Source organism: Podarcis vaucheri (genome assembly GCF_965113315.1).
Source record: "Podarcis vaucheri genome assembly, chromosome: 15".
Lineage (NCBI taxonomy): Eukaryota > Metazoa > Chordata > Lepidosauria > Squamata > Lacertidae > Podarcis > Podarcis vaucheri.
In genome coordinates this window covers 12,137,505-12,165,001 of record NC_138753.1, presented here as the reverse complement: position 1 = coordinate 12,165,001, position 27,497 = coordinate 12,137,505, and the positions used below count along the sequence as shown (strand labels likewise).

The 27,497-nt window shown below is 45.7% G+C and overlaps 2 protein-coding genes across 2 annotated transcripts in view; one reads left to right on the top strand and one right to left on the bottom strand.

Moving 5' to 3' along the window:
• MYBBP1A (MYB binding protein 1a) overlaps positions 1-3,618 on the bottom strand; it is a 58,326-nt gene extending 54,708 nt beyond the window's left edge. The window contains exons 1-3 of the mRNA XM_082201183.1: positions 3,373-3,618; positions 1,603-1,701; positions 1,228-1,311 (exon numbers count right to left, since the gene is read on the bottom strand). Of these exons, the coding sequence (XP_082057309.1) occupies positions 1,228-1,311; positions 1,603-1,701; positions 3,373-3,567 (378 nt within the window). The 5' untranslated portion in view covers positions 3,568-3,618. The remainder of the gene's footprint in view (positions 1-1,227; positions 1,312-1,602; positions 1,702-3,372) is intronic.
• A 3,589-nt stretch (positions 3,619-7,207) lies between these two features.
• Positions 7,208-26,114, top strand: EIF4H (eukaryotic translation initiation factor 4H). The gene is made up of 7 exons (XM_082201314.1): positions 7,208-7,367; positions 17,459-17,643; positions 18,228-18,292; positions 18,396-18,495; positions 21,064-21,132; positions 23,335-23,493; positions 24,217-26,114. The coding sequence occupies exons 1-7, from the start codon at positions 7,309-7,311 to the stop codon at positions 24,354-24,356; spliced, it is 777 nt and encodes a 258-aa protein (XP_082057440.1). The 5' UTR covers positions 7,208-7,308; the 3' UTR covers positions 24,357-26,114.
• Positions 26,115-27,497: the final 1,383 nt, after the last annotated feature.

Here is a 27,497-nt window from a genome sequence, read left to right as displayed (position 1 = left end):
TCGTGATATATTCCTAGCTGTCTCAGACAATGAGACGATTTCCCCTCGCCCCATTTTCAGAGGCTCCCCCCCCCCTTTCTCCAGCCAGACAGCCATGATCACGCATTACGACAAACCATAGTTTACTGTGACATCCCCTTTTGTCCTCTAGTGTGACCAGGAAAATCTCAGAAGCTTTTGCTTCTGCTTCTATATTAAACACATTGTCCCATTTTGCTGGCACAGAGGATCACGGTTTAGGCCAACTGCAGTTAGCTTTTTTAAAAAGAAGCCTGTTTCATTACCCATATTTGACACTGACAAATTATTTATTTGATATACAGTGGTGCCTCGCAAGATGAAAAGAATCCGTTCTGTGATTCTCTTCGTCTAGCGGTTTTTTCGTCTTGCGAAGCAAGCCCATTGACAGATTAGCGGATTAGCGCTATTAGCGGCTTTTAGCGGCTTATCTGCTGATCGGATCAGCTGATAAGCGGCTTAGAAAAAGGGGGGGAAAGGGGGAAAAACCAGCAGGAACTCGCAAGACATTGTCGTCTTGCGAAGCAAGCCCATAGGAGATTTGTTTTGCGAAGCACCTCCAAAACGGAAAACTCTTTCGTCTAGCGAGTTTTCCGTCTTGCGAGGCATTCGTCTTGCGGGGCACCACTGTATTTCCATACCACCTTTATCTTCCAAATATCTCAAAGTGGTGTACGTGGTTCTTCTCATCCCCATTTCACCCTCACAACAACCCTCTGAGGTAGGTCAGGCTAAGAGATGGTGACTGGCCCAGGGTCACCCAGTGAGCTTCATGGCCGAGTGGGTATTCGAACCCTGGTCTCCCAGGCCGTAGTCCAACACTCTACACATTATGCCAAACTGGCTCTTTGCACCGTTCTTTCAATGCACCACTTTAAACAGGCACTCCCAATGGGCACCAGCAACCCACAAACTTCCTTATGGTCACAAGCATAACTCACTCTGGGTGAAACTTGGCTGTGGCACATTCTCTCTCTCAGTGCCTGTTTGGAGCATGTTGCTATGCCTGCGATCCAATCGACATGAGTCACCCTGCCAAATCCTGCAGAACAAAATCAAACCCCCAAATGGCCAGGATTTGGCCCGTGTGGACTGACGCTGATTGGATCACCAGATTAACACGGCGGACCTGCAGAGCTCCTCTTAACAAAATCCTGCTGTTCACGGCAACCACAAACTGTAAACTCAAAGCCCACTCCATCTCCTTACCTTCTTCACTCTGCCGAGGTCGTATTTTTCTTTGATCTGGTCCAGGACTGTGAGGAGGGAGATCTCCTCAAAAACCTGCAATACCTGGGGAGAGAGAAAAAGAAGGGAACACCTGTGTGAATTGGAGATAAGAGGCAACAGGATGCTGCTGGGACTACAAGCCCCATCACTCCTAACCTTTGGCTGTGGCTGATGGGAGTTATAGTCCAACAACATCAGGAGGGCTGCATGTTACTTTCAAATCTACAGTTGCTGTTGTTGTTTTTAAAAAAACTTCTACGGAAGAATTATGGAATGAATTATTTTAAAGTTTGCTTTTTTTAAAAAAACTTAAAAGCAAGAAAACCAAAATGCACTCCACTGGGGAACACCAACCTGAGCCAAAGCCAAACTGAATCCTGGACGGGCTGCTTCGCGTGTTGCTCCCAATCCATCAATCAGGCGCTTCAAGCTGTATTTCAATTGCTCATCGTCCTAAAATAAAATATTCAGAAGTTCAGGCAGTGGTGATGGTGGGATTTTTTACTACCCCACAAACCAAAATACAGTAATGTTTATTTTCCTTTAAAATAGCTTCTGTGAAAAAAATATTATTCTGCTTAATTCAGAGCGGCTTTTACAGTGATCAAAGTTTTTTTTTTAAAAGAATCAGTTTACCTAAAACCTCTTAAATTCCACAGCCACATTCATAATCCTAACAACAACCTTCCGAAGTAGGCCAACCCCATCAGCCTTCTTCCGAAACATGCCCTTTGCCACCCCCAGTATCATCCATTGAGTTCCAGGGCCTGATTTTTTCAAATCCATAGCTCCCTTGTTCAAATACCTGGAAAAAACAGGGGGGGACCACCTCTGAGCATGTTTAAAGTGCAATCCCAGCATCAAATGTCTCTCTGTGTGTATAGGCTTGCTAACTACAGTGGTGCCCCGCAAGACGAATGCCTCGCTAGACGAAAGGGTTTTTCAGTTTTGCGTTGCTTCGCTAGACGAATTTCCCTATGGGCTTGCTTCGCAAGACGAAAACATCTTGCGCTTTTTTTAAAAAGCCGCTTGAAGAGGCGCAGTTGCGACGGACCATGCTGCGCAAGACGAAAAACATCGCAAGACGAAAAGACTCGCGGAACGAATTCTTTTCGTCTTGCGAGGCACCACTGTATATGTTCCCCACAGACATAACATGATAAATTCAACTGAAAACACAGTATGGTGTTTTTTCCAGTTTGCATGCAGCAGATTATTTATTATAAAATGTATAAGCCACTTTCCCTAATGAAATAGGTGTGCAAAGCTGCTACCAATAGGTTTTGTGGGGCTTTGTACATAGAATCAAAGAACGGTAGTGTTGGACGGCGCCCCAAGGATCCAACCCCTGCAAAGCAGCTGGTTTTTCAGGGAAAGAAACTTGCAGGGCAGACTTTGGTGACTGCACTTCCCTGAAAACTTCTGCCCACAAACACCCAAAGGTGAATTTCACCAAATGCAGAATGTGAGAATGCTACAGAAAAGTTAATGTGATGGCATCATTATATTGGGACTGCTTTCAGCCAGAGGACCCATTGGGCAGCTGCACCCAAGTGTCTCACCATGGGAAGAGAGAGAGACCAACCTGGTCCCATCCATTTTCTCCTCCCTCCCTAGTCCTTTTCCTTTTGTATCTTGTCTGTTAACACTGCAAACCTGAAGGTAGGGACTGTCTTTATTTGTCCAGGTGCTATAAAACTTTAGATATCCTTTTTGCTATTAAAATAAAATTTAAAAACAATCGGCTGTACTGAGCCATAGTCAGAGAAGACCTACTGAAATCAGCGGGACAAAATCCATTTCAACGGGACTCCTGTGGCTGGAACTTAAACAATACTGTATATAATATCAATACTTCCAAACACATACTTTGGGGGGGGGGGTAGGTGAGAGGGGGAGAGACGCGGCTTTAATATTTTTAATGTTTTGTATTTTTAATGTTTGATGTTATACTGTGTTTGATGTTTTAATTCCTTGGAAGCCGCCCTGAGTGGCTGCGGAAACCCAGTTAGATGGCTGGCATATATTTTATTATCATTATCATTACCAGCCGCCCTTTTAACCCAGAGGGAGAAGCGCGGCGTTTGCAAAAAGCTTATATTAACTTTCCACCGTCTCTCTTACTTTCTGGTTCTCTCGCAAGTAGCGCAGCAGATCCTCCGTCGCCTTCAAGCGCGTCTCCTGCTGGGGCTTGGCGATGTCCCAGAAGAAATCCAAAAACTGCCGGTTCTGGCCCAGGAGCCGGCCCGGGTGGGAGATGGGGGCCGCGGCGACAGCTTCATCGCCGGGGCTGCCGCCACCGCTGCCATCCCCGGCCATGCTGGAGGCAGCGCAGCAAAAAGACGCACGTGGAAGTAGGGAATGCAGAGGCGCACGTGAGAACCTCCCCTTCCGGGTTAAGGAAAGCAGAGGCTGGATAGGAGCCTCCCTGCCGGGGCTTGGCTTTCTTCGGCTTCCTCCTTTGCACAACGCCCTTGCCTGCCCCACGTGGAAACGCCAGTCTCTGCATGCGCATCAATCCCTGCCTGGGATGTGAGCTCTTTGGGGGGTTTTTTTGGTGGTGCGTTTGCTTGCCTAAGGCAGATGCTGTCAGTCGCCTGGGGCGCAGACCACAGAAAGGTGCAGCGCTGACTTTTGCGAGGCATTGTTTTCTATAGATTCACATTCTTGCAAAGGATTCGTGTGCCAAGACGTATTTTGAGAAAGGCAATCAAACGTCGTTGCGTTCTTTATTCTTGCAATGAACTTTGCAGTTTCAAGTGTTGTGCTTTCCTACAATACTTTGTTTTGGAAAACTGGAGTTAGCAATTGGGTTTGTTGCAAGTGGTTAGACTTGCCCAGGGCGCAAAATTCAATGAGGAGGAACTAGGCGCTTTGCAGATTCTGCTGGGCTCCCAATTCCTGCCATCCCTGACCACTGTCTGCTGGGCAAATGGAAACGGTTTGGAGAAAGGGTTCACTGTTAGCTGCCGGGATTGGGATGGTTATTGCAAGAAAATGGAAAGTATGGCTGTGAATTTTGGCGTGGGGGAGGAGTAGGCTTTTTGCCTCAGTCTCTTCAAATTCATGGATCCAGCAGGGATTCAATTGCTGAATTAGCCAGCCAAGGGCCACAGTGGTTCCTAAAGTATGGGTGGCTTTGTGCCAGAGGCAAAATGGATGTTGTGTGTGAGAGCTCAAAGCAAGGCTGCAGACTTGGGTAGCTGAGGGACAGAAACATGCCTGATTTATGGTGGAATCGAATGCTGTGTGACTATGGGAGAAGCAAGATCCTCTTGAGGGCTAATGCTGTGAGCCCTCCATCGTAGGCTCAGCTTGTATATATGTGTAAATAAGCCATATATCAGAAAGACACAACGGTCTCCGCCATCCCATCATTCCAAGAAAATGGAACCCTGGGTAAGCGCCTGGAACCCCTGGAATTTTGCACCTCTTGGAGATTGGGATGGCATGCAACAGTATATAGATGGATTAAATGAGGATATGTGGTCTCCATAGCTGCTGCTGAAGAATGAACTCAAATATTAAGTTATACCAAAACAAAACAAATATTAATTTTCAACTATGTGGCAAAAAATTATTTTATGTATTAATGAGGACAACAATGTCTAAATGCCCCCTGTGAGATAATGCTACTGTTTGGAATTCTTGGTTAGTTTTTAGCTTTAAGTGAGAATGTCATAATATGGAACAAACAATAGCCTGATATTTAGAAATAAAAGGGTTTTTTATGTTATCACCCCCCTGACAATAATACCAATTGTTACCAATAAACCTGCATAAGACAGTGTGATGAATTTGCTTCTTTTTCTGTGCCCTCCCCATCCCTTTTTCCTTCTGCGTTGTGTCTTTTCTATTATAAGCCTGCAGGCAGGGACTGTCTTGTTATTGATCTTATGTAAGTGATTAAAAATCTTTTAGCTGTGGACATGGTATATGTGCGGTATATAAATCGAGCCTTCATTTTCATCAGCTCAGTCTTGTGGAATGGTCTTCTGATAGAGATTTAGCAAGCATCCTCAATATTAACTTTTAGATGTCTGCTGGAAACAATTCTAGGTTTATGCAGACGGTTAAAGAAAAAACTTTTTTTACAGTTAGCTGGTGATTAGTGATTCTTCTACTTTAGTGGGTGCTTCCCTTCCCTTCTCTGCCTGCTTGCTTTTTAATTATTTTATTTTATATATTTTAATTATTTCCCCATTGGTTTTAAAGAGAAACAAAACAGCATGAAGTGGTGTTTACAGTGACGCTGCAATCCTGTGCATGTCTGTTTAGAAGTCAGCCCACTTCGATTCTATGGGCCTTTCTCCCATAAACTTAATCTGGGGATAATTCATGAAACAAATACCTTCTTGTCTATTAACCTCCTTGTAATTATTAAGAACATAAAACGATCCCTGCTGGATCAAGTCAGTGGCTCATCTAGTCATGTTGTGTAGTGGTTAGAGCATCTGACTAGGACCTGGGAGTCCAGGCTTGAAATCCCTTAGACATATGAAGCTCACTGACTGATTTGAGGGGAGGCAGTTGCTGCCTCTCAGCCTAACCTACCGGTACTTCACAGGGTTGTTTTGAGGCTAAAATGATGGAGAAAACCAAATGCACAAGCTTGAGATTGTTGGAGACAAAGGTGGAAGACAGACAGACAGATAGCACAGCACCCTGTGTATAAAGCTCACAGAATTATGGAAGTGAGTTGTGGGCAACTTACACCCACCAGGAGTGCCGCTTCAATGTACGGCATCAGGAAGATTTTGGGCACCACATGGCAGGACAGAGTCTCAAACAAAGATGTGCTCTCCCAAGTCCCCAGCATGTTCACAGTCCTGTCTCAGCGACATCTATGCTGACTTGGTCATGTACACAGCATGGAAGATGGCAGGATTCCTATAGACATGCTGTATGCAGAGCTGTCTTCAGGCACCCCTGGCAGACCAACTCTGTGTTACAAATGAGACATAAAAGCTGGCAACATCAACCCTGCCTGTCTAAATCCCTTGCAGACGACCGCAGTGCCTGGAGACAGGTTGTGTATCCACAGCAGTGACCCGAGGAGGACCGACTGCTGAGAGGAGCGCGCAGAGAAGAAATGCCGTGGTGCACCTGCAGCAGGACAACCGGACGCCTTCCTCTGCCCCAGCTGCAACAAAACATGTCTCTCCCATTTTTGGTCTCTACAACCACAGCAGGCGCTGTGACTCTCCAACAGTTTGGCTTTAGCCCCGAAGGTGCACTCTTCCATTGTCTCCCGAGAGAGAGGCAGATGTCAACATACGTTCATTGTGCCTTGCCCTCAGTGGCCAACCAGACGCAGGGGGTCTGCCCTCCTGCGATTCCCAGCAGCTGGCATTCAGAGGAATGATTATAAAGTGGTACCTCGGGTTACATACACTTCAGGTTACAGACGCTTCAGGTTACAGACTCCGCTAACCCAGAAATAGTGCTGCAGGTTAAGAACTTTGCTTCAGGATGAGAACAGAAATCGTGCTCCGGCAGCGCAGTGGCAGTGGGAGGCCCCATTAGCTAAAGTGGTGCTTCAGGTTAAGAACAGTTTCAGGTTAAGTACGGACCTCCGGAACGAATTAAGTACTTAACCCGAGGTACCACTGTAAGCTGGAAATGCCAGCGCTGCAAGGCTAGGATTTCACGCATGGGATGGCAAAGCACTTCTCTGCACCTCCCAGCAGGTCAGAGAGGGAAGCTAGCTGCACTGCCTCCCACTTCTCTCCTCGGGTAGCAGGAGGGAAGCTTTTAATCCTCCATCACCCCAATCCCCACATGCGGCTCTACTGCCTGCTAGGGCTGGGTCATTTTGAAACCTCCTCCTCCCTCCTCCCTCCCCCCCCCAACACTTCACTTTCCAGTCAGGCACCGCCGGGGCCACCCCCGCTGCGCGCAGGCGCAGGGCGCTCCTCGGCTGCAGGCACCGCGCCGGGCAGCCCCTGGCCGAGGCCCGCTATATAAGCGGCGCGGGGGTCCTGCGGCGCTCGCTCGCGCTCGGGGGAGGCTGAGGCGGCGGCAGGAGCAGCGGCAGCAGCAGGAGCAGCAGCAGCAGCAATGGCGGATTTCGACGCTTATGACGACCGGGCCTACAGCAGCTTCGGCGGCGGCCGCGGGTGAGCGGGGAAGGGGAGCGGGGCCGGCCGGGGAGGCGAAGGGAGGCCTCGGGGCCCGGGCGAGGGGAGGAGCGAGGTGGCGGCGGCGGCAGGAGGGCCCGTGCGCGGGGCGGCGAGCGCGTGTGTCGAGGGAGGAGAAGGAGCCTCCGGGCGGGGGAGGCGGGCCAGAGCGAGCGCGGGGTCCGGGAGGGCCGGAGGCGAAGCTTCTGCGGCGGGGGGGGGGGGTCGGGCCTGGAGCGCCTCTCACGCGGGTGCCAAGAAGGGGCGGGGGAGACGGACCCGGGCTCTGGCGGAAGGGAAGTGGCCCCTGGCGGGAGGAGGTGGGTCAGGGCAAGGGGGATCGAGGAAGGTGTGAGCAAAGGTGTTCCTGGGGCGGGGGGGGGGCGTATTTTGGGCTCTGGTGGAAGTGGCCTCTGACAGGAAAGGGGGGGCTGGAAAAAAGGAGATCTAGGAGGGCATAATTTATGGGAGGAAATGGGCCATGCCTGAGATGTCTCTTATGGGAATGGGTAACGGGCCTCGGTGGAAGGTAAGTGGCCTCTGATAAGGGAGGCGGGTCGAGGAAGGTGTAAGCTTGTGGGGAAAGGGCTCCAGCTTCTTTAGTCTCTTAGTGGGGTGTCAAGGGGTGGGTGGTGCTGGGGGGCAGGAAGACTGAGGTTGGTTAAAGGGGAAAGCGAGACGGGACTCCGTGGGGTGTAAGTGAAGCCTATGGGGAAGAAGTTTCAGGCCTGGATGCTTTTGCATGGGAACTGGGATTGCAGTCCCACAGGAGAAGGGTGAATAAGATGGGTCCTACTTAATTCAGCATCACAGTGACCAACATGATGCTTCTGGAAAGTCCAGAGGTAGACAGGGTGGTGGGCAATAGGGACCTGCTGTAATGCCTGGGCAACTATTATTCAGGTATTTTCTGCCTCTGCTGCTGAAGGTGGTAGCATATAGCTGTCATGACTAGTAAATGGTCTTAAACTTTACAAATGTGTCTAATGCCTTGTAAAGCCATCCACGTCCATGCCCATTGTTGTCCCTGCATTTTGTGGCAGTGAATCCCATAGTTTGTGCCATTCAGTTTTATTTGATGAATAAATTTGAGAGAATCTTCTCCTTACCTACTTTTTCATCTCTGTCAAGTGGTCCATCCCTTACTCTACTTTTTCTTCTAAACTACCCCTCCCTCATATTGTAACCTTTCCATGTAGTTCAATAAGGAGTTCATCCTATATTCTTAGCTCTGGCTTGGGACCTGAGTTTGTTTTCGTAATTGAGTTTGTTCCCCAAGTTGGTGCTTATTTGTGAGCAAGGGAGGTGGTAATTTGAAGGAGTGGGGAGCATATGAGTCATACCATAGGAAAGAATAATATGGAGGAATGGATGGAAGTTGGAGGAAAATGTTGTCTTCTTCTCCACACCCACCCAGCAACTTATAGATGGGTAAGTATATATGGGGAAGGGGGCATAAAAAAGTAACAGTTACTTTGCCTGTTTATTTATTTTTGCTTCCTCTTTTTCCACATCTCATGACTGCATTCACACATAACATTAAACCATAACTGCAGGGCTGTCTTTGTGAGAGAATCTGGAGTTATTGACCAGTCCTATTACTCCAGTAAGAATAATGTGTGATCTCTTATCAGAGAGAAGCTGAGAGGTTTCTATTTTTAAGTGAGAAAATTATGAAGTTTTATATCTTGTGCATTTAAGAACAGTTATCTCAGCCATTCTCATAACAACCCTGTAGGTTTATCATGATTATCTTCATATAGCAAATATAGAGTGGGGGGGGGGAAGAGTCAGAGTGACTTGCCTGAATAAGTTTTTGAGTGAAGGGGAGGGGGAATGCCCAAAGAAGTCTTCAGTACGTGAAATCATCTGGGTTATCTTGACAGGTTTCAGAAAAGAGAAAGAACCATCATAAAGAATTGTCATAAGAAAAAAGCTTTAGGGTCAGTCAAGAAGTACTGCTCACAAACAAATCTGTGGCTTTGGGAGGTGACCACACTGTTCCATGTTTACTTACAGAGTAGTAATGGGGAGCTACTGCTTGACTGCATGGTAAGTGTCTACAGGGTTTCATCCTGTCCCCCATTCTTTTTAACACCTGTATGATGCTGCGGGGAGAGGTCATTAGGAGATATGGAGCAAGGTTTCATCAATATGCAGATGACACCCAACTCTTTTTCTCTGTTCCATCTGAAACAGGTGAGGCAGAGTGTTGACTGGACTGGTGGCAGTAATGGGCTGGATGTGGAGCAATAAATGGAAAATAAATCCATACAAGATGGAGGTGTGCTTTGGGTTCTTGAATCCAAGAACTAAATGGGGTTGCACTTCCTTGAAAGGCAGGTGGATGGCTTGGGATGGTGCATAATACAGCTATGTTACCTGAGGTCTAAGTTGCTTCAGTGGCTAGGCGTGTCTACTTCCTGGTTCACCAGCTACACCCATTCCTGGGTAGCCACTGCTACTAGCCATGAGACTATGGTCTATCTCAACTGCAGAAGCATTGTGCTTCTGAATACAAGTTCCTGGGCATCACAGGTGGGCAGAGTGCTGTTGTGCTCATGCCTAGCTTGCAGGCTTCTTACAAGTAGCTAGCTTTCCACTGTGAGAACTGGATAATGAATAAGATAGGCCATTGGCCTGACCCTTCAGGCTCATCTTACAATCTGGGGGGGGGGGGAGCCTGGCCATAGTAACTCATATTCTAATAACCTCCTGATAAAATTATTGTCCACATGATCTATGTGGAGCTGCCATCACATGTTTCAGAGGCTGCAGCTTGTGCAGAATGCTTTGTCTAGGTACTGGTGGGCATTGATGGCTACACCCATTTAACATTGATCTTAAAGGCTCAGCACTGGTTGCTAGTTTGCTTCAGAGTACAATTCAATGTACTCTCATCGGTGTATAAAGCCTTAAACTACCTGTGATGCAAATATTTGAAGATTGGCAGCCTGGTGTGTGATTCTACTTTGGGATGAAATTGATAAAAGTTGACTAATATGAGAACTTTCTTTGGGCGGCTTCTCATCTTTGGAGTGTCCTCCCTTCTGAGGTGCATCTAGAGTAGTATTACTTTTGTTTACGGAAGACATAGCTCTTTGTCCAGGCCTGCAGGAGGAGCCAGAGATAGTGATGAGTCATCTAGTTGAGTATTTTGTTTTAATGATTTTTAAAGTAATATTTGTGGTTTTTCCTCCCTAGGACCATTTGGCGAAGGGTGGATGATACTTTTCTGGATCAATCAATAGGTTAAGCAGGAGTGTGGATGAATGGTATGAATCTAGGGGTCAGGGAAGGTAGATCCTTTGGATGTATGGTGGAGCACAGAGTTCAGATGAAATAGAAATAATGGGGTAAGGATAAAAATGAGATTGAAGGTGAAATAGGGGATGAAATACAGGGTTGTATCCTTTAGGGTGAGGAGGTAGGTTAAGGCTATGAGGTGGAGCAAAGGAGAAGTCCATGGCTACTCTTCTGGCTAGTTTTGAATCTAGTGGAGCAGAGACTAATGGCCTTTTGGTCACTTGATGCCTCCCACAAAGGCCCCTGAACAGTATTTTTAGGTGATACTTTTTGTATGGGAGGAATTGCATATGCCTTGCACTGTATTATTTTCCACATTAACATGATCTGGTAGGTGTATGGAGGTGATCTGCTTTGCCACCTGGAGGTTCGTTTCCCCAACATCTCTGCCAGGAATCTTGCTGACTTGACCACAGCTTGTAGCTTTTGCTACAAGTCATAAGAGCTCTGCATTCCTAGCCCTTTGCAGTGGCTAAGCATGAGAAAGGAACAAGCAAAAAGCAGAGAAGAGTCTGACTAAAATCAAATAAGGGAGTAGGGCTAGGAGGAGTGGCTGATGCTGCTTGTGTGTTGCCTATGGAAAGGGAAGTGAACATTTGGTACTTGGAGCTTACTTTTTCAGTTCGAGTTTATCAAACTGGGAAATGAGCTGATTACAGTATGGGTGTAGTCTAAGATGGAAAACTCATCAGTGTATGCCAGATTTCATCGTCTCCAGCATTTGTTCACTAGCATTCTTATTTAAAGGCTCCTGAAAGCTGTAGGTAGGCATAATACCTTGGAAATTGGTTGAGCTGTTTACTGCTGCCTTTTGTAAAAATGCTGACTGCTGTGGCTGTATTAGTCTCAGTGCAATTAATTTCAGTGATTAAATAATCTAAGTTAAACTTTTGAACACAGCTGGGACACAAGCCTGAAAAAGTTTGTTCAGATTTGCTGAAGATAACAAACAGCACATGTTGATAGCCCCTTTATTGTACTGTATTGGTAATTTCCTAGTTCCTTAAGTTGCAATTTCAAGTGCTATCAAACTGCAGTGAAACAACCTAATTCTAAACATTCACTTGCAGCCATTCTGTAACTATATGTTAAAGTTATTGCCCCCATTTCTGGACTGGAAATTAGATTTAGGTCTGCAGCAAAAATATTTTTGATTCTGTTCTGGCAGAAAGTGTACTGATGCATTGCAGCGCGCCTTGAGCTCTTGTCACACAGGGATGTCTAGAGAAGTGCCTGCTCCCATTCCAGCTGGTCTCTGAGTTTCCTGCCACCAGATGTGACAACAGGAGGATATGTTAGTCCTGTTTGTTCAGTTTCCCTCAAAGTGGTTTCATTTGTGCTGAGCTTACAGTTATTTATTTATCAAGATAAGACTCTTTTCTCCTTTCAGGCTGTTTGTATGTTAAATTTTTACATTACTTTGTATTCTATTGTTTCATTGTTGTTTTAATAATAGTCTGCTTTTATTTTAGTTTTATGTGATTGTAAACTAATAAATTGTTGGCTGCAGCTGATGAAAACTGTAATCAAAAATATGCGAGGGTCACAGGTTAGCTGGTAGAGGCTACGTATACTTTTTTATGGGTGTTATGCACATCTGTTGAACCTAGTATTGTATCTCAGCTTTATAAGCTGCCTCACCTTTGAAAGGAGGTGGTATTTTCCTATTAGAGAGGCAGTCAGAGTGATACGACTTTGCCTCTTCTTTCCTCACTCTTTATTAATGGCATTGACTTCATAGCTGGCAGCTGTGCTTGTTCTAATGAGTATTATACCAGTGCCAGTGATATGCCAGGAGTGAAATTGAGGCCATTTGCATGAAGACTTCCCCTCAAGAAGACTTGATCCAGGGCTAGTGATTCATCCAGGCAAGGGCAGACCCTATGGGAGTGAGAGGGTGTTGAGAACTCTCTTTATAGCTAGGGAAGAATCATGAATCTTCCACAGTCATCACATGCTCTTGTGCTGCAAGGGTGATAGCATTATGTTAGTTATTAATTTCTTTGGATTCTGCAGTAATATGGACTTTAGAAAAGTTGTATCTTAAAATAGTATGTTGCCTCTATGTAGGCGGCTGGTAAATTTTTGACAAGGAAATTGAGTTCTCGTCAGAAAGCTATACAGAAGCATTTATGGTTGTGGTTTTTTTAAGAGTAGATTGTGTTTAGGGTACATCATGTCTACATGCATCATTCTAAACATCCTTTCTTGCAGAGTATATCAGATAATTTGCTCTTTACCTAGTTCCCATTTCCTTTATAGTCTCTGTCTTGATGGAATAGCAATTTCCACCCCTGGCTAACCAACTTCATAAATTTAGATGGCTACAGATTGTCATTAGGAAACATGATGGGATAGGTGTGTCACTGGGAGTATCTAGGGGGGAGTCTTCATCCAGGGCTCATAGTGCTGAGGTTGGTTTGCCAGTCAACTGGGTTGAGTAACTGTTCTTAAAGTGTGTCTAATGTGACATCTTTATGAGTGTCCTTATGAAAGCACATGAATTGGTCATGGTTGGCTCATAAGACCGAGTCACCCTTCCAGAAAATAGTTCATCGTCTCTTCATAGGACTGGTGGTGACATGCTTCATCAGTCTGTTGCCTATGTTAGTTGTGAAGAATTCTACCAAGCCCAACCTATTTATGGCTAGTTGATGTGGAAAGGAAGACACAAAGCAAGACCCACTCAATACTTATTTGGGCGGGCCAGTTTCCCTAAGCTCTTTGCGGTCGAACTCCATAAGACAAATATAATTTGTCACCCATTGATAAAGGTAGTGGGCATATCCATGAGACTATACTGCTGGCATTGCTGTTATACGTAAGGTATCCATGATGTGAGTTTTAATGCACAGTTGGGTGCAGGTAAAGTAGATCTTTGCACGTGTTCTAGCACCGAACCAACTGGTTTCTCTTTTTCTTTTTCTTGTAAGAAAAACTGAGTAGGTTATGGTGACTGCTTCTATTTAAGAAGTAGATTTAGGACTGATAGGAGTCCTGTGTGAGTGCCTGGAGGCGGTTGGAGGATGGATGGCGGCTAATGGATTGAAGTTGAATCCTGACAAGACAGAAGTACTGTTTTTGGGGGACAGGGGGCGGGCTGGTGTGGAGGACTCCCTGGTCCTGAATAGGGTAACTGTGCCCCTGAAGGACCAGGTGCGTAGCCTGGGAGTCATTTTGGACTCACAGCTGTCCATGGAGGCGCAGGTCAATTCTGTATCCAGGGCAGCTGTCTACCAACTCCACCTGGTATGCAGGCTGAGACCCTACCTGCCCACGGACTGTCTGGCCAGAGTGGTGCATGCTCTAGTTATCTCCCGCTTGGACTACTGCAATGCGCTCTACGTGGGGCTACCTTTGAAGGTGACTCGGAAACTACAGCCAATCCAGAATGCGGCAGCTAGACTGGTGACTGGGGGCGGCCGCCGAGACCACATAACATCGGTCTTGAAAGACCTACATAGGCTCCCAGTACATTTCCGAGCACAATTCAAAGTGCTGGTGTTGACCTTTAAAGCCCTAAACGGCTTCGGCCCAGTATACCTGAAGGAGCGTATCCACCCCCATCGTTCTGCCCGGACACTGAGGTCCAGCGCCGAGGGCCTTCTGGCGGTTCCCTCATTGCGAGAAGCGAAGCTACAGGGAACCAGGCAGAGGGCCTTTTCGGTGGTGGCGCCCGCCCTGTGGAATGCCCTCCCATCGGATGTCAAGGTGATGGACAACTACCTGACATTCAGAAGACATCTTAAGGCGGCCCTATTCAGGGAAGCTTTTAATGTATGATATTTTAGTGTTTTTTGGTTTCTGTGGAAGTCGCCCAGAGTGGCTGGGGAAACCCAGCCAGATGGGCGGGGTACAAATAAATAATAATAATAATAATAATAATAATAATAATAATTGTTGTTGTTGTTGTTATTGTTATTAGCATTTGATACAGTACAGTCTCTCAACAGCACCACACTCAGAACTACACACTTATCCTATCCTAGCTTTCAGTATCTTTTCTTTTTCAATATGTATTTAAGTTTAGAAATGGTCTTAGTTTAGACTATCAGTTTAGTTAACCTTAGTTGGAAGGCATCTTTTTATGTTTTCTAATAGCATTACTGTACTTGAATATTTACCTAGGCATATCTGCACCTTTTCTGCATTGCTTTTCATGTTTAAAAAAGGCAAAGAGCTCCAGGTATATTTGGAATTGGCCAGTTGACACCTGTGGCTTCTTTCTAGGCATATCAAGCATGTTGATCAGGTGAGAAGAAGGCAACTGGGATGTATTCCAAATGGAGGTCTGATAAAATATCCAAAAGCGTTTGGCTAGCATCTGTCCGAGTGCTGCCCTCCTAACTGAGAAGTTAGCTCTCTCCCTTCATCCTTCATTGTTCTTGAAATCTGCTGCTTTTTGTGTGCTCGCATAGTAGTTTTTCTTAGCAGTTATGTGCCACTTATCTAAAATGCCTGCTGCCCTGGCAGAATTTTTGACTGGGGCATTATACCAAAAAGTACAGTGGACACTCGGGTTGCGGACATGATCTGTGTCAGATGCACGTTCGCAACCTGCAGTGTTTGCAACCTGCAGCGACACGGGTTGCGATTTGGCACTTATGTGCAAAGCGCGATTTACCACTTCTGCGCATGCGTGACTGCCAAAACCCAGAAGTAATCCATTCCGGTACTTCTGGGTTTTGGTGGTCCGTAACCCGAAAAAACACAACCTGAAGCATCTGTAACCCGAGGTATGAACCCGAGGTATGACTGTATTTTAACTACAAATACATGCTTTGGCTGTGGAATAGTTTTCTTCCCATAAGGACTGCAGAAAGATTGTCTTGGGAAGGCCATAGAACATTCGAAAATAGAGGTGGGCAGGTCTACGATGCTTTGTTACTAAACCTCTCAGGTCCACCAATTAGAACTGGACCCTGGACACGCTTACTTTCTCCCTTCTTCAACCCTCTTCCCTTTCCCCTTTTATTTCATGCATTTTAGATTGTAAGTCTACGGACTGTCAATCCCTAGCGGATTGTAGCCAGGGACTGTCAATCTGGGAGCCTTTTCAGCTAAAGAGCAGGGTTAAAATGTTCTAAATAAATACGCAAGTACCAGTCTACATCTGAGTCACTAGAGATAAGATTCCAATACAGCTTTAAAATTGGCTAGCAGAGCTTTACAAAGATGTAGTCAATAGGGCTGGGCTGTATATGGATACATAGCCCAAAACAGGTTTGAAGCTCATATCATGATACCAGTTTCATAATTTTTGACCTGTTAATACATCACAAATAATGATAAATATGTTTGTGCTATGCAAAAAAATCACAATGTGGGGAAAACCGTGAAGCCAGCCAATGACTACACAGCTCCATCCTTATTTTACACATTGTAATAGATCCCAATGTGTAGCTGGTGATCTTTCGTGGTGTTGAAAACCAGATATTGCGAGACTTCCTGGTTGGTCACGTGGTATGGCAGTCATGGAGTCTTTCGGCTGAAAGAATTCCAGCACTTTGAAGTCCTAGAAAGCCTACCAGTTAATGCTGGCTTAAATAGGCTTGGAGATTATCTATCAGCAGAAGGCTAGCCATAACAGCAAAGTGTTCTGTACTTGCTCTTCTTAAACTGTTGGGAGTCCCAAATTGTAGCTGCAGCTCATCCAGAGGTCTTGTCAGTACATCCTGATCTACCTCCTGCCTGCCCTGTGTATAAAATGGCCTGCATATGGTTAGTAGTATGTCATTTTTTAACTGCCTGTCAACTTCTTCCATCACGGACACCAAATGACAGAGCCAGCTGGTTAGAGCCACCTTGCTGTTCCAGGTGCCTTTCAGAATGATGGGGTTGGTTTTATGCACTCCCAATTCAGTCAAGTTAACAAATTGAACACCATGTGTATATGAATTAATTTTGTAAAAAAAGCAAGTTGCCCTTGGGTTTCTACTCTTGCTCACTAAACCCTCCTGCCTGTACCAAGTGTCCTGCACTGAAAGGTTAAAGAAAGTTGCCCCCTTCAGATCTTTGAACCACATTGAGTAGATGTGCATAGGATCAGGCAGCACAGTTCTTGAACTTGGCATGGCTGACTGCTGTTCTTCATACTTGGGGAGCTGCACATAACTGTGTTTGTTCACAGGCAAGTGTTGTTGGGGCCGCACTGTGTGGCTAATTAATAGCAAGATTTTAGTTAAAACATATACGCAATTAATACAAAATCTCTACTTTCTGTGCCCCTGAGATCCAGCGCCGAGGGCCTTCTGGAGGTTCCCTCATTGCGAGAAGTGAGGCTACAGGGAACCAGACAGAGGGCCTTCTCGGTAGTGGCACCCGCCCTGTGGAACGCCCTCCTATCAGATGTCAAAGAGATAAATAATTACCTGACATTCAGAAGACATCTTAAGGCAGCCCTGTTCAGGGAAGTTTTTAATATGTAACGCTGTACTGTTTTTAACACTGATTGGGAGCCGCCCAGAGTGGCTGGGGAAACTCAGCCAGATGGGCGGGGTATAAATAATAAATTATTATTATTATTATTATTATTATTATTATTATTATTATTATTATTATTATTTTATTATGTATACATGAACACTCTCCTTTCTCTCTACTGGCTAAATTTGAATTGTCAACTCCTGGAGGAGAGGCTATATCATCCTTTTTTATATTACACAGCTAGTATAACTGAGATACAGCTCTACTGTAACATCTCTTTCCTGCCTTCCCCACATGGAGCATCCTTGCTGATCCCTGGAGCATTCTGGCCTAGGCTCTAATTCTGTGCTTGTCAACAGATCTCGTGGCAGTGCTGGTGTTGGCCCACGTAGACAGAAAGAGCTTCCAACAGAGCCCCCCTTCACAGCGTACGTTGGCAACCTCCCCTTCAACACGGTCCAAGGAGACATCGATGCCATTTTCAAAGATCTCAGTGTAAGGAGTGTGCGATTAGTCAGAGACAAAGAGACAGATAAATTTAAAGGTAGGTGCTTCTATGTCTCTCCTTCATAACCAAGTTTGAGGTAGAGAGGCAGCTGATTAGTGGTGAGAGATACCAGGTTTTAAGGTGCACGTGCCATCTTAAGTAGTTTTCAATTATACTCTGCTAATCAAGAGCTACCTGAAGATGATGGGGATTAAAACTGGGACCTTCTCCCTGCGGAGCATGTGCTGTACCATTTAGCTTTCATAGTCTGCTTACAGTCATAGAAAGAACAGGCAGTCTCTGGTGGTCACTCAGCTTAACTTCTCTGAAGACGTTTGCTTTGGGGGAGTTTTGTGTGGGAACACATTGTCCTTCAGGTTTGCTGTTCTCTCCCCCATCTCTCAAATCTCCTTATTCTGTTTGCAGAAGTGAGGGAAGGGGTTGGGGAACAGGATGGAAATCAGTGGTACCTCAAGGAGACAGATCATCTCATGAACCTCTGTTTGCCCTGATATCCTAGTTTGACTTCCTTGCCTAACAGCCCACTTGTGTACACTGTCTGGGTTCGCAACTTTCCAGATACTGAGATGAAAGTTGACTTCTGTTTTTTGTTTTGTTTTTAATCTCTTTCTGTCTTACAGGATTTTGTTACGTAGAATTTGATGAGGTTGAATCACTTAAAGAAGCTCTGACATACGATGGAGCAGTAAGCTTACCATTTTTATAAAATAGTATTTGAAAATTGATAGCTGCCCTTGCTGGAATGACTGGTGGTAAGATTTCTCCTCCTCTTCTTCTGCGTCCAACAGCTTTGGGGGGACCGGTCACTCCGAGTGGACATTGCCGAAGGCAGGAAACAAGACAAAGGGGGCTTCGGTTTCAGAAAAGGTGGCGGCCCAGAGGACAGAGGTGATGTTTAAATAGCTTCTCTTTAATATATGGCAAATTGGAATGAGTGCATTAGTGCCGCCTTAAACTAGCATGTGTGTATGTATAATATTAAGCTTTTAGTTTAGTTACCTACCACTTTTCAACAGTAAACTGTGCCCAAAGTTGCTCACAATAAGTTAGTATTATATAAATGTTAGTATTATCAAAAGACAAAACATTTGGGGAAAAACTATCTATATTGAACTTCAATAAATTCAAAGACAAGAAACACAGTTAAATACATATGGGAAAAATTAGTCTTAATGGTGGAATAATCTAGAGTTTGTGATAATGTATTATTGGAGTGGTATAATCTAGACTTCATGCACCACAAGTTCAGAGCTAAATCAAAACAAACAGGCCAGTAAATAAATCAAGAAGCTAATCAGTTTCTAGTCTTACTGCGCTCCAGGAGGCCACAGCAGTTCAGAAGAGGTGGGCAGCCTAGATCGGGGTAGGCAGAAGGTAGTTTGTGATCTAGATATTTGGGTGATTCGTGGTGTATTGGCAAAGATTTCTGACTTCTAGTTGTTTACCAATAGCAACAAGCAAAATGACATACCTAAATTAGATTGCTGAAATCAAGAAACCTTGGAATATAAATCTAAAGCATTTAAACACACATACACAGAGTGTACTGTCTAAAAAGCAAACAATCTTTAACAAAAAATTGACTTATGTGTGGAAGGACTGAGTTCAGTTCTGGTCTTGGGCTCAGAACAAATTCATGCGCTCAGCAGTTGCACAGAGGCGCCCTGTTCTTTAATTCTAAGGGTATGTCTTTTGCACCTGGCTCCAGCTGACAGAGTTCCAGTAAAACACAAATTAGATCCTGCAAGCTTGAACATTGCCCTCTACTGGGCTGGGTGGTTCACAGCTGGTTCCAGGAGTGGCTGGTGGCAGGCAGCAAAAGGGAGTGGCAATGGTGGCAAGTCCTCTTCTCCAACCTCTCTGGTGCTCTGGCTGCAAGCCAGGTCGTGTTGCGCACCAAGTGGCCATATCGTGTGCCAGCAAATGCCTGCTTAGGAGACTTGAAGTGTTCTTGGATGACTCTTCCAAGTACGAGAATCTCATAGGTAGGCACAGAGCCAGGCAGGTGAGTAGCTTTATCTCCTTAAAGGCTGGCATGGGAGGAACCTCAAGGAAGCAAATTGAAGGAGAGTGACTTGGGGTAGGAGCTACCTAGGCTCAGTTATAATCTGAGGAGCTGCAAGCAGTGACTTTTCAAGGTTTGGTAATCACAAAAGCAGTTTTGACTGAACTGTGGCCGGAGATTTGGATCTCCCTGCCTGCTCCTGTACATCATTGAGAAATTGGAGGGAATATTCTTGCTTTCTTGGCTAACTGGAGGGCAGGGAGAACAAGCAGTTTGCCTCAACCTGCCCTTTTTTCATTTTGCCTGAAAGCAAATGTGTCCCAATGTACTGCCACTCCGCAAACATGGGAGGTGACTGCCTTGCACTGCTTAGCTCTGATGGTAGGCAGATGCTCAGAAAAGGCTTACTGTAGACTGGTAGGCCAGCCTTTGAAGACATGAGTTCCCCCAACTATGTTTGAGTTGAGTTTCCCCCAACTAAAGTTAAGTATGGAGTTTAAAACTACGTGGGAAAACAGTATTGGCATGGTGTATCTTGAGGCACTAAAGTAGCAATGAGCTATTAACTCATAACCTCTTAATGGTTTAATTGGCGTCTTCAAAACCGTGCATCTTACTGCTCTGAGTAATGCTGGACTGTTTTAATGCTGCCGCCTCTTTTGTTCTAAAGAGCTCCAGGCTCACACAGACAGATCTAAACAGCTGTATGAGTTTTGCTAGGCAGAAAAGTATCCGGAGCAGAAAGGTATTTCAAAGGCTGGGCTATTTCATGGTGTGGTGCTCTCTAAAACAAAAGGAGGCAGCAGCGTGAGCTCACAAGTGTTCATCTACTATTTTATTGATACCATACAGTTTGAGCTGTTGGATCCAAAAGGAAACAAACTTTTTTCTTGTTTAGCTAACATCAAGAACCTTGAACTTGCTAATTCTCTACTTCATAGCCTGGGCAATCACATGTATCACAAGGTTGAGTGCTCCCAGATAGAGGTGCAGCAGCTGAGACAGTTTGTGTAGTAGATGTTGTTGCAGAAAATGTGCCATCTTCCTAACCTAAGCAGGTCCCCTCTGCCTCTTTCTGTAGTTTTGTGATGTAAGTGGTTTAAGTGCATCTCAGCTCAGGGAAATAACGGAAAAGCTGCCTTTGAACATTTGCGTTTTCTGAAGATGCTGGCACTTCACAGGTCTCCTCATTGCAACCTTCCTGCCCAGGCCTGGATGGATGAGCCTCCTTCTTTGAGAACTAAGAGCGGTGTCCTTTCCTGGGTTTTCATGTGCCAACCACACCTCTGATCTAGACACATTCTCCTGCAAAGTACACTTGCCCAATGTTTGTGAATGTGAGGATTGCACCAGACTGAGAGCATTGAGATTTCCGCCCACTGGCAGTGGAGCCTTTTAGATCTTCCCGCCTTCCCCACTGACCCCTGCTTGCAATGTGGCTTTCTTTTCAGGCATGGGCGGAGGAGGTCCGCGGGAATCACGAGGAGGTGGATGGGAATCCAGAGATGACTTCAGTTCTGGTAGCAGTATTTCTCCATTTTCATTTTCCTGATTCCTCCTCGTCCCCTACCCCCACCCAAAAAAAAATTTTATTTCCTTTTGCCTTTCTCTGTCAGACATGCCTGTGACCACAGATCATCCTATGGCAGTCTGGTTGGCCACTAAGACAGAAGCCCAAAACTTTATCTGGATGTTTCTTAATTTTTGAAGACCATGGCAAAGGTTGCAAGTCGTCTGTGTTCTGTTTTGATTGAAGGATTTCAATGTCTAGTCCTAGTTTGGGGTGGGGGTGGGGAGTTGGAAGTCTTTGAAGACTTGAGGGCATGAATAAGTGTTGGATCTTTTTGACAAATACAAGTACCTGAATTGCTTTCAGAAGGCATAGCTTGGATTGTGCAGTTCTGAGTAACTCTGTCTTAACATCAGCTGGGACTCTGCTTCCATCTGTCTGTCTCTTTCTGGTGCACACAACACTTCTGGATCCTGTAATAAAAGCATCAGGCCCACTGGGTGAGAAGTAGATGAGGATAGGCCCAGGTAGCTTATTCTCCGCCCCCTTCTTGAAAGCTTACTAACTTGCCTTTCAGCTGAACATGCTGGATTGCTTCTTTCCTGCAATATGGGCAGAGGCAATTGGGAGAGGGGCGTAAATATATGCTCTGGATGTAAGACTAAGTTGGCTCCATCAACTGGGCAGACCAGCTCAAAGTGGGGGGTGTAGCCTTATATAGCTCTTTCCTTTTATTCCTGTTTATTGCTACACAGCACTAAACTAGCAAGATGTTTTTTGTATGTACAATCCAACCTCCACAGCTACCTTAATGAGGGTTATTCCTGTTTAACAGATGAGAATCTGGGAGTATAAACCAAATGCTTGTGGCTACGCATTGTGTTCATGGCAGATGCTTGTACTTGAAATTCAGCCACATTCTTAGTTGCATAAGAAGATGCTGGAGGCATCCCATAGTGGATGGAGATTGTAAAATCATCTTATCCTCAAGTAGTTCATTCTTCCCTCTCCTGTTCTGCTCCTGATGCACTTAGACTGCTTTTTCCTTGTATTTGATCATGTTTCAACCCCCAGCCTCCTTTTGGCCAGAATTTTTCCAAACTTAACTCTGTAAGCCTCTGTACGTCTAGTAGTAGTAGTAGTATTTATTTATTATTATTAGCATTTCAATTAATATACTGCCCTTTAACAGAAGTTCCCAGGTCACTGTACAACATTAAAAACACATTACAGAATGTCAGTGATAAAAACATAATAAAAAGCATACTGGTAGGCAGCCTAATAAAAAGTAGTCATTATAATTACAGTCCATGCATTTTTCTCTAGTCAGAAATTTGGGGTTTCTTCTGGCATCCTTGTATAGGTATGCATATGTCAGTTGGTGCAAATTATCCTCCCATCTTATTTTTGAGAGTACTTGCAATAGGGATGGATTGCCTGTCGGTCATAAGAAACCTCTTGGCAAAAATGCATGTATGCATCTTGATTTTAGCAGCAAGGATTACCTTCTTTCCAAAGCAACCACTCTTGCTTCAGTGCATTCATACTTGACACTCTCCAAAAGGAAGAAATCGTATGGGATCGTGATTTCAGGCTGCAGCAATCTTACATTTGTATTGCAGTCTGCAGGTGTGAACCTTTTCTCCCTTTTTCTTTGATCCCCCTCATAATATCAACAATCTATTTTTTAAAAAACCTCTTTCTTCCTTTTGCAAGGAAATCTAACACAGCAACCCAATCAAACTAAGAGAATGAAATAAGCACTTAACAGTAAAATCAAGAGTGCCAAGTTTTTACACCACCACCAAGAGCCACGGCATAGCATCGGCACCAGGCAATCCTCAAAAAAAAAGCCATGCCTTTACCTCTCAACGAACCTTGGGCAGCGTTAGGGCCCATACATGCCCTCGCTTTTGGAGGAGCTTTTCACTTTCTGTAGCTAGTTGTATGAAACGGCAGAGTGCCTCTTCTCTTCCTGTTTCATGGCCGTCATCTCCTAGCCCAATCTCTCCAGTGCATCCTGCTTAACTAAAATCACTTCTGCCTCTTGGCAAGCCAAGCGTGCCAAGCTGGTCCTTCGGCCGCCACTCTACCGCAAGGTGCTCCCGCAGGTTGGATGGAGCTGCTGGTGGGTTTGCCTCTGTGAGAAGCAAGGCTGTCGCTTCGGACACGTCCAAAGAGCTGGCCCTTACTGCCACGTCTCTCCCGACAGGTTTCAGAGATGACGACTTCCTGGGAGGCCGGGGAGGCCGGACCCGTCCCGGGGACCGGCGAGGAGGAGCAGCCGGTCCACCCATGGGAGGCACCGGTCGCTTCAGGGATGGGCCTCCAGTGCGTGGCGCTTCCATGGATTTCAGAGAGCCAACTGAAGGTGGGCAGCCTTTGCTTTCTCCTGCATTTTGGCCCAACTGAATTGCTGCTGTCCACCGCCCTTGGCCTGCAGCATTCAGTGACGTCACCTGGAGGGTCGCACGTCAGTTGCGGCGACAGACGGCACTGTGATACACCTTGATTTTGAAATGCTTTTTGGTTTCGTTCATTTCAACAGAAGTTTGGACTTGTGAGTATGAGACATTCCAGAGTAGCAGGCCATAACCGTCTGCTATAACAGATACACTGGAGAGTCTTATGGATCTCTTAAAGGCACCTGGCATGAGGTTTCGTGGGGGGTGGTGTGTGCTACAGTCCATGTAAAATACATCACACACTTGCAAGGATAGTGAACAGAGGATTGTGCCAGTGGCAAAGAGATGAACATGATAGGAGATATAAGGCTTTGCATTTTTTGCTCTCAATTCACCTGCCTTCTTGAGGACTTCTCTGCTACTTTCATGCACTTGAAGTGGGCTCTAGCCTTATACCAAATATAGGATGCTGCGGTCCTCCAGATCTTGTTGGACTACAACTCCTGTCGTCCCTGACCACTGTGCATGCTGGCCAGGGCTGATGGGAGTTGGGAGTTCAGCACCCAGAGGCTTCCTGTCCTTGATCAATCTGTCACAGGTGCCCTACGATCCTTTGTGCGGCGGGGCGTACATTGGCTCACGGGACCGCCTGAGCTGCATCTCAAGCTGAAATGTTTCTTCTCTTCCAGAGGAAAGAGCCCAGCGGCCCAGACTCCAGCTCAAGCCCCGGACGGTTGCCACTCCTCTCAATCAAGTAGCCAACCCCAATTCTGCCATCTTTGGTGGAGCCAAGCCGAGGGAGGAAATAGTAAAGGAAGAGCAAGAATGAGCTTAAGGGGTGGGATGCAATGGGAGGGGGCGGGCGGGAGAAAGGGGTTGAGGGAGGGGACTGGGTGTGGGGGTGGGAGACAAAAAGCAAGACAGCCCAGAGTGTCTAACTGTGCTCGGAACATTAACCCTGCAACCACCATTCCTACCATCTGACACCTGTCCTCCTTGAAACAGAAAAGGAAAAATCAAAACAAAACAAACCAGAGCTTGCGAATGCATGTCAGCTGTTAACAAGTGGTTTTTAGTACGTTCTTGGCTTTGCTGTATCTAGTGCCTGCATTGTCTTAAGTTTCTCCCCCCCCCCCCCCGCAAGCTATTTCCCCCCAAACCCAGCACATGGCTTCTGGCCAATAAATCGCTGCCCTCTTCCACAGAGGTCGACTTCTCTTCCCCCGGGGTGCTGCTTTCACCTTTTCTTCCTCTCTGGCTCTTTCCACTTCCGAGACACGCGGGTTAGAGTTCAGTCCTGCTGCTCCACGTCGTTCCCTTCTGCCTTCCACGGTGCTTCTCTACCTCCACTGCATGCTCACCACCAACAACCTCGTGGCCCCTCAACTCCGAGGAGTCCCGGCCAAGCGGAAGACGTCTCGAGCTCTAGAATACAGCCCCTGTAGAATTAGCTTACGCAACACAATGTTAAATAGGATTGCCACCCGTTAGCCCTTAGGCACTTTGGAATAATATATATGTACATATATATACTGTATAAAATCAGTTCCACCCCTCCCCTTCCCGGCAGTGCCGCCAGCACTTTGCAGACCCCTGCCTGGGGCTGAGTTGCGTGTAGGCAGCCAAATCTAGACAGGGCTCCCTGCTCTGCTGCTTCCTTGACTTGGCCTGCCGACTTCTCCCTGGCCTTCGAAGCTCGTGCCTCCTGTAGCACCCAAGGACTGTCTTCTTCCAGCATTTTCTTGCATTTCCTTTTTACATATTTGCTAACCACTTTTTAACTAGTTTCTGAAACCAATAAAGTTTACTTTCCTTCCTTCCTTCCTTCCTTCCTTCCTTCGGCTCTGTTTCGAAGGAAACGGCTCTCGACTCTGTCCTTCCAGCATTCAGCTCTTGTCTCTTGGGCTGCCGTGCAGAACTTTGCTTTGCTTTCGTGCTTTGCTTCTCAAACAGACGGGAGGGGGTGACGCTCTCTTTGGATTGCAGAACCCCAGTGTCTTTGTGCCGCTAAAGGCAACAGGTGATTGCAAACCCCTGTCTCTCCATACCGGAAGGATTCTGCTTGAAAAGGTTTGATGGCGCACTTAAAGAGCGAGCAGAATACTGAGCCGTTGGGTGACCAAGAAGGGAGCTGTTTCTCGCTCGCAGGTTATTGCTTTCAGTGTGAGGTCTGGTCAAGGTGTGAACACCTGCAGTGCCTGCCATGGATGCTTAGGGTATCCAGTTGTAGCTTTGGAACAGGTAGAATTGAAAGCAGCAGATGTGTTATTCTTCCTCTCCCCTTAAAAAAAAAAAAAAGACATGTCCATTGTGTAAAAACAGGTTCCAATTTGTATAGGCAAATGTTCCAAGGGCTAGCCTCCCCTTGGATATCATAGTATAAATGTCTCTTCCCACCCCTGTCTTTCAGTCCACTTCTAAGAATAAGAACCATTTGTCTAACACTACTTTTCTTTCGAGACATGCATTTTTTTGTGTGTGTGTATGTGTGTGTGGTTGTGTTCCAATCGAAATCCATCCAGTAGCCGCTCTTCCGTTCAAAATGTGGAAGACCCGAGATTTTAAGAGCAAAAGCAAAAAAAAAGAGGATGCCCATGCAAAACTCACCTGGTAGTCAATCCGTTTGACTTTTAAACGTGTAAAGACAAGTTTCCAAACACTCAACACATTCTGCTTCATGACAAAGTAAATTTATGGATATGGTATTTTGTGAATGAACTTTTAAATAAAGAAAACATTAAGTAATATTTAAGACTGGTCTGTGTTGAAGTCTGTTCACCATCTGGGCAGAGAAGAGTTGTCGGGGCTGTCAGATTTGTTCAAGGGGCAACAGTTTATAGGATGGAAAACCAAAAAGGATGTTCTGCAGACATGCTCTAGTAAATTTTCTTGCAAAAATTAAAATGTCTATCCGAATTACTTTTTTTTTTTTTTTCAACAGTCCCGCTTAACTGGTGTTGAATAAGGCATTGTAGAAGGAACCAGTGATACAGAGCTTGGAAAATTGACAAAATGGGACCTAAAATGAAATGTTAGCAATGTGGAGTTGAGTGTGTCTGTGCGCTAGCTATCCTCTTTTTGGGATACTCCATTCCATTCCCTCTTCCCTCCTCACTGCTAGCAAAGAGTTGGTCCATGGTCACTGAGCATGCTCAGTCTTCACTGGGTTCAGGTTCATTCTAAAAAAATTAATTCTACAAAACAATGGGGCTCCCCCAGGCCTACTGATGCATGGTGCATGGATGATCTGGTTTTGGCTACAAAAGCTTTGCCACTCACCCCTGAACAGCAGGAAAAGAAGCACCAATACCATTAAAGGCAGCTTAAGTGGAAAAGTGTTTATTGATTTAAATAGTGAAGCCTGTTCCGAAGCAAAATTCTTGGGATTCTGCTGCAACACTAGGTATATTGCTGCTATTTGCAGCACAGAGATGGCAGGAAGGGAAAGTCCCTAATTATTTGTGGATGCTGGATTTTTTGCCCAAAAGATTGCCAGCTGCTTCCCGGGGCTCTGTCCCTTCTGCCGAAAGAGCGAGGGGGGTTGGCTGCTTCACTCGCTCCTGTCCATACAGAGGAGCCAGAAGCGAATGTTGCTTTCAGTAGTAACATGCACATTTTTCAGAATGCGTTGGTGCCTCTGAGGGGTTTCCTCCCATTTCAAATACCAGCTTCAAAGGAGGGTTTCCCCTCCAGATCACAAGAGGAGGAAAGAGTAGCTGTTCCCTTCAGAATCCAGCTCTTCTCTTTGCCTCTCTTCCCAGCGCTCCCCCAAAACAGGATGCTGTTAGCATTCCAACACACTCCTTTTCAAAACTGCAGGCGTTCATTGGATGTCATCTCTGATTTGGTCCTTAGGTGGCGTAAGCTGCACACCCTCTGGATGGGTCTGGACAAGATGTTCACTCAAAACTCAGCGTAGCTTTTGCAACGGATGTCCCATGCAGATCTGCTGAGCCCACTCATCAAATAA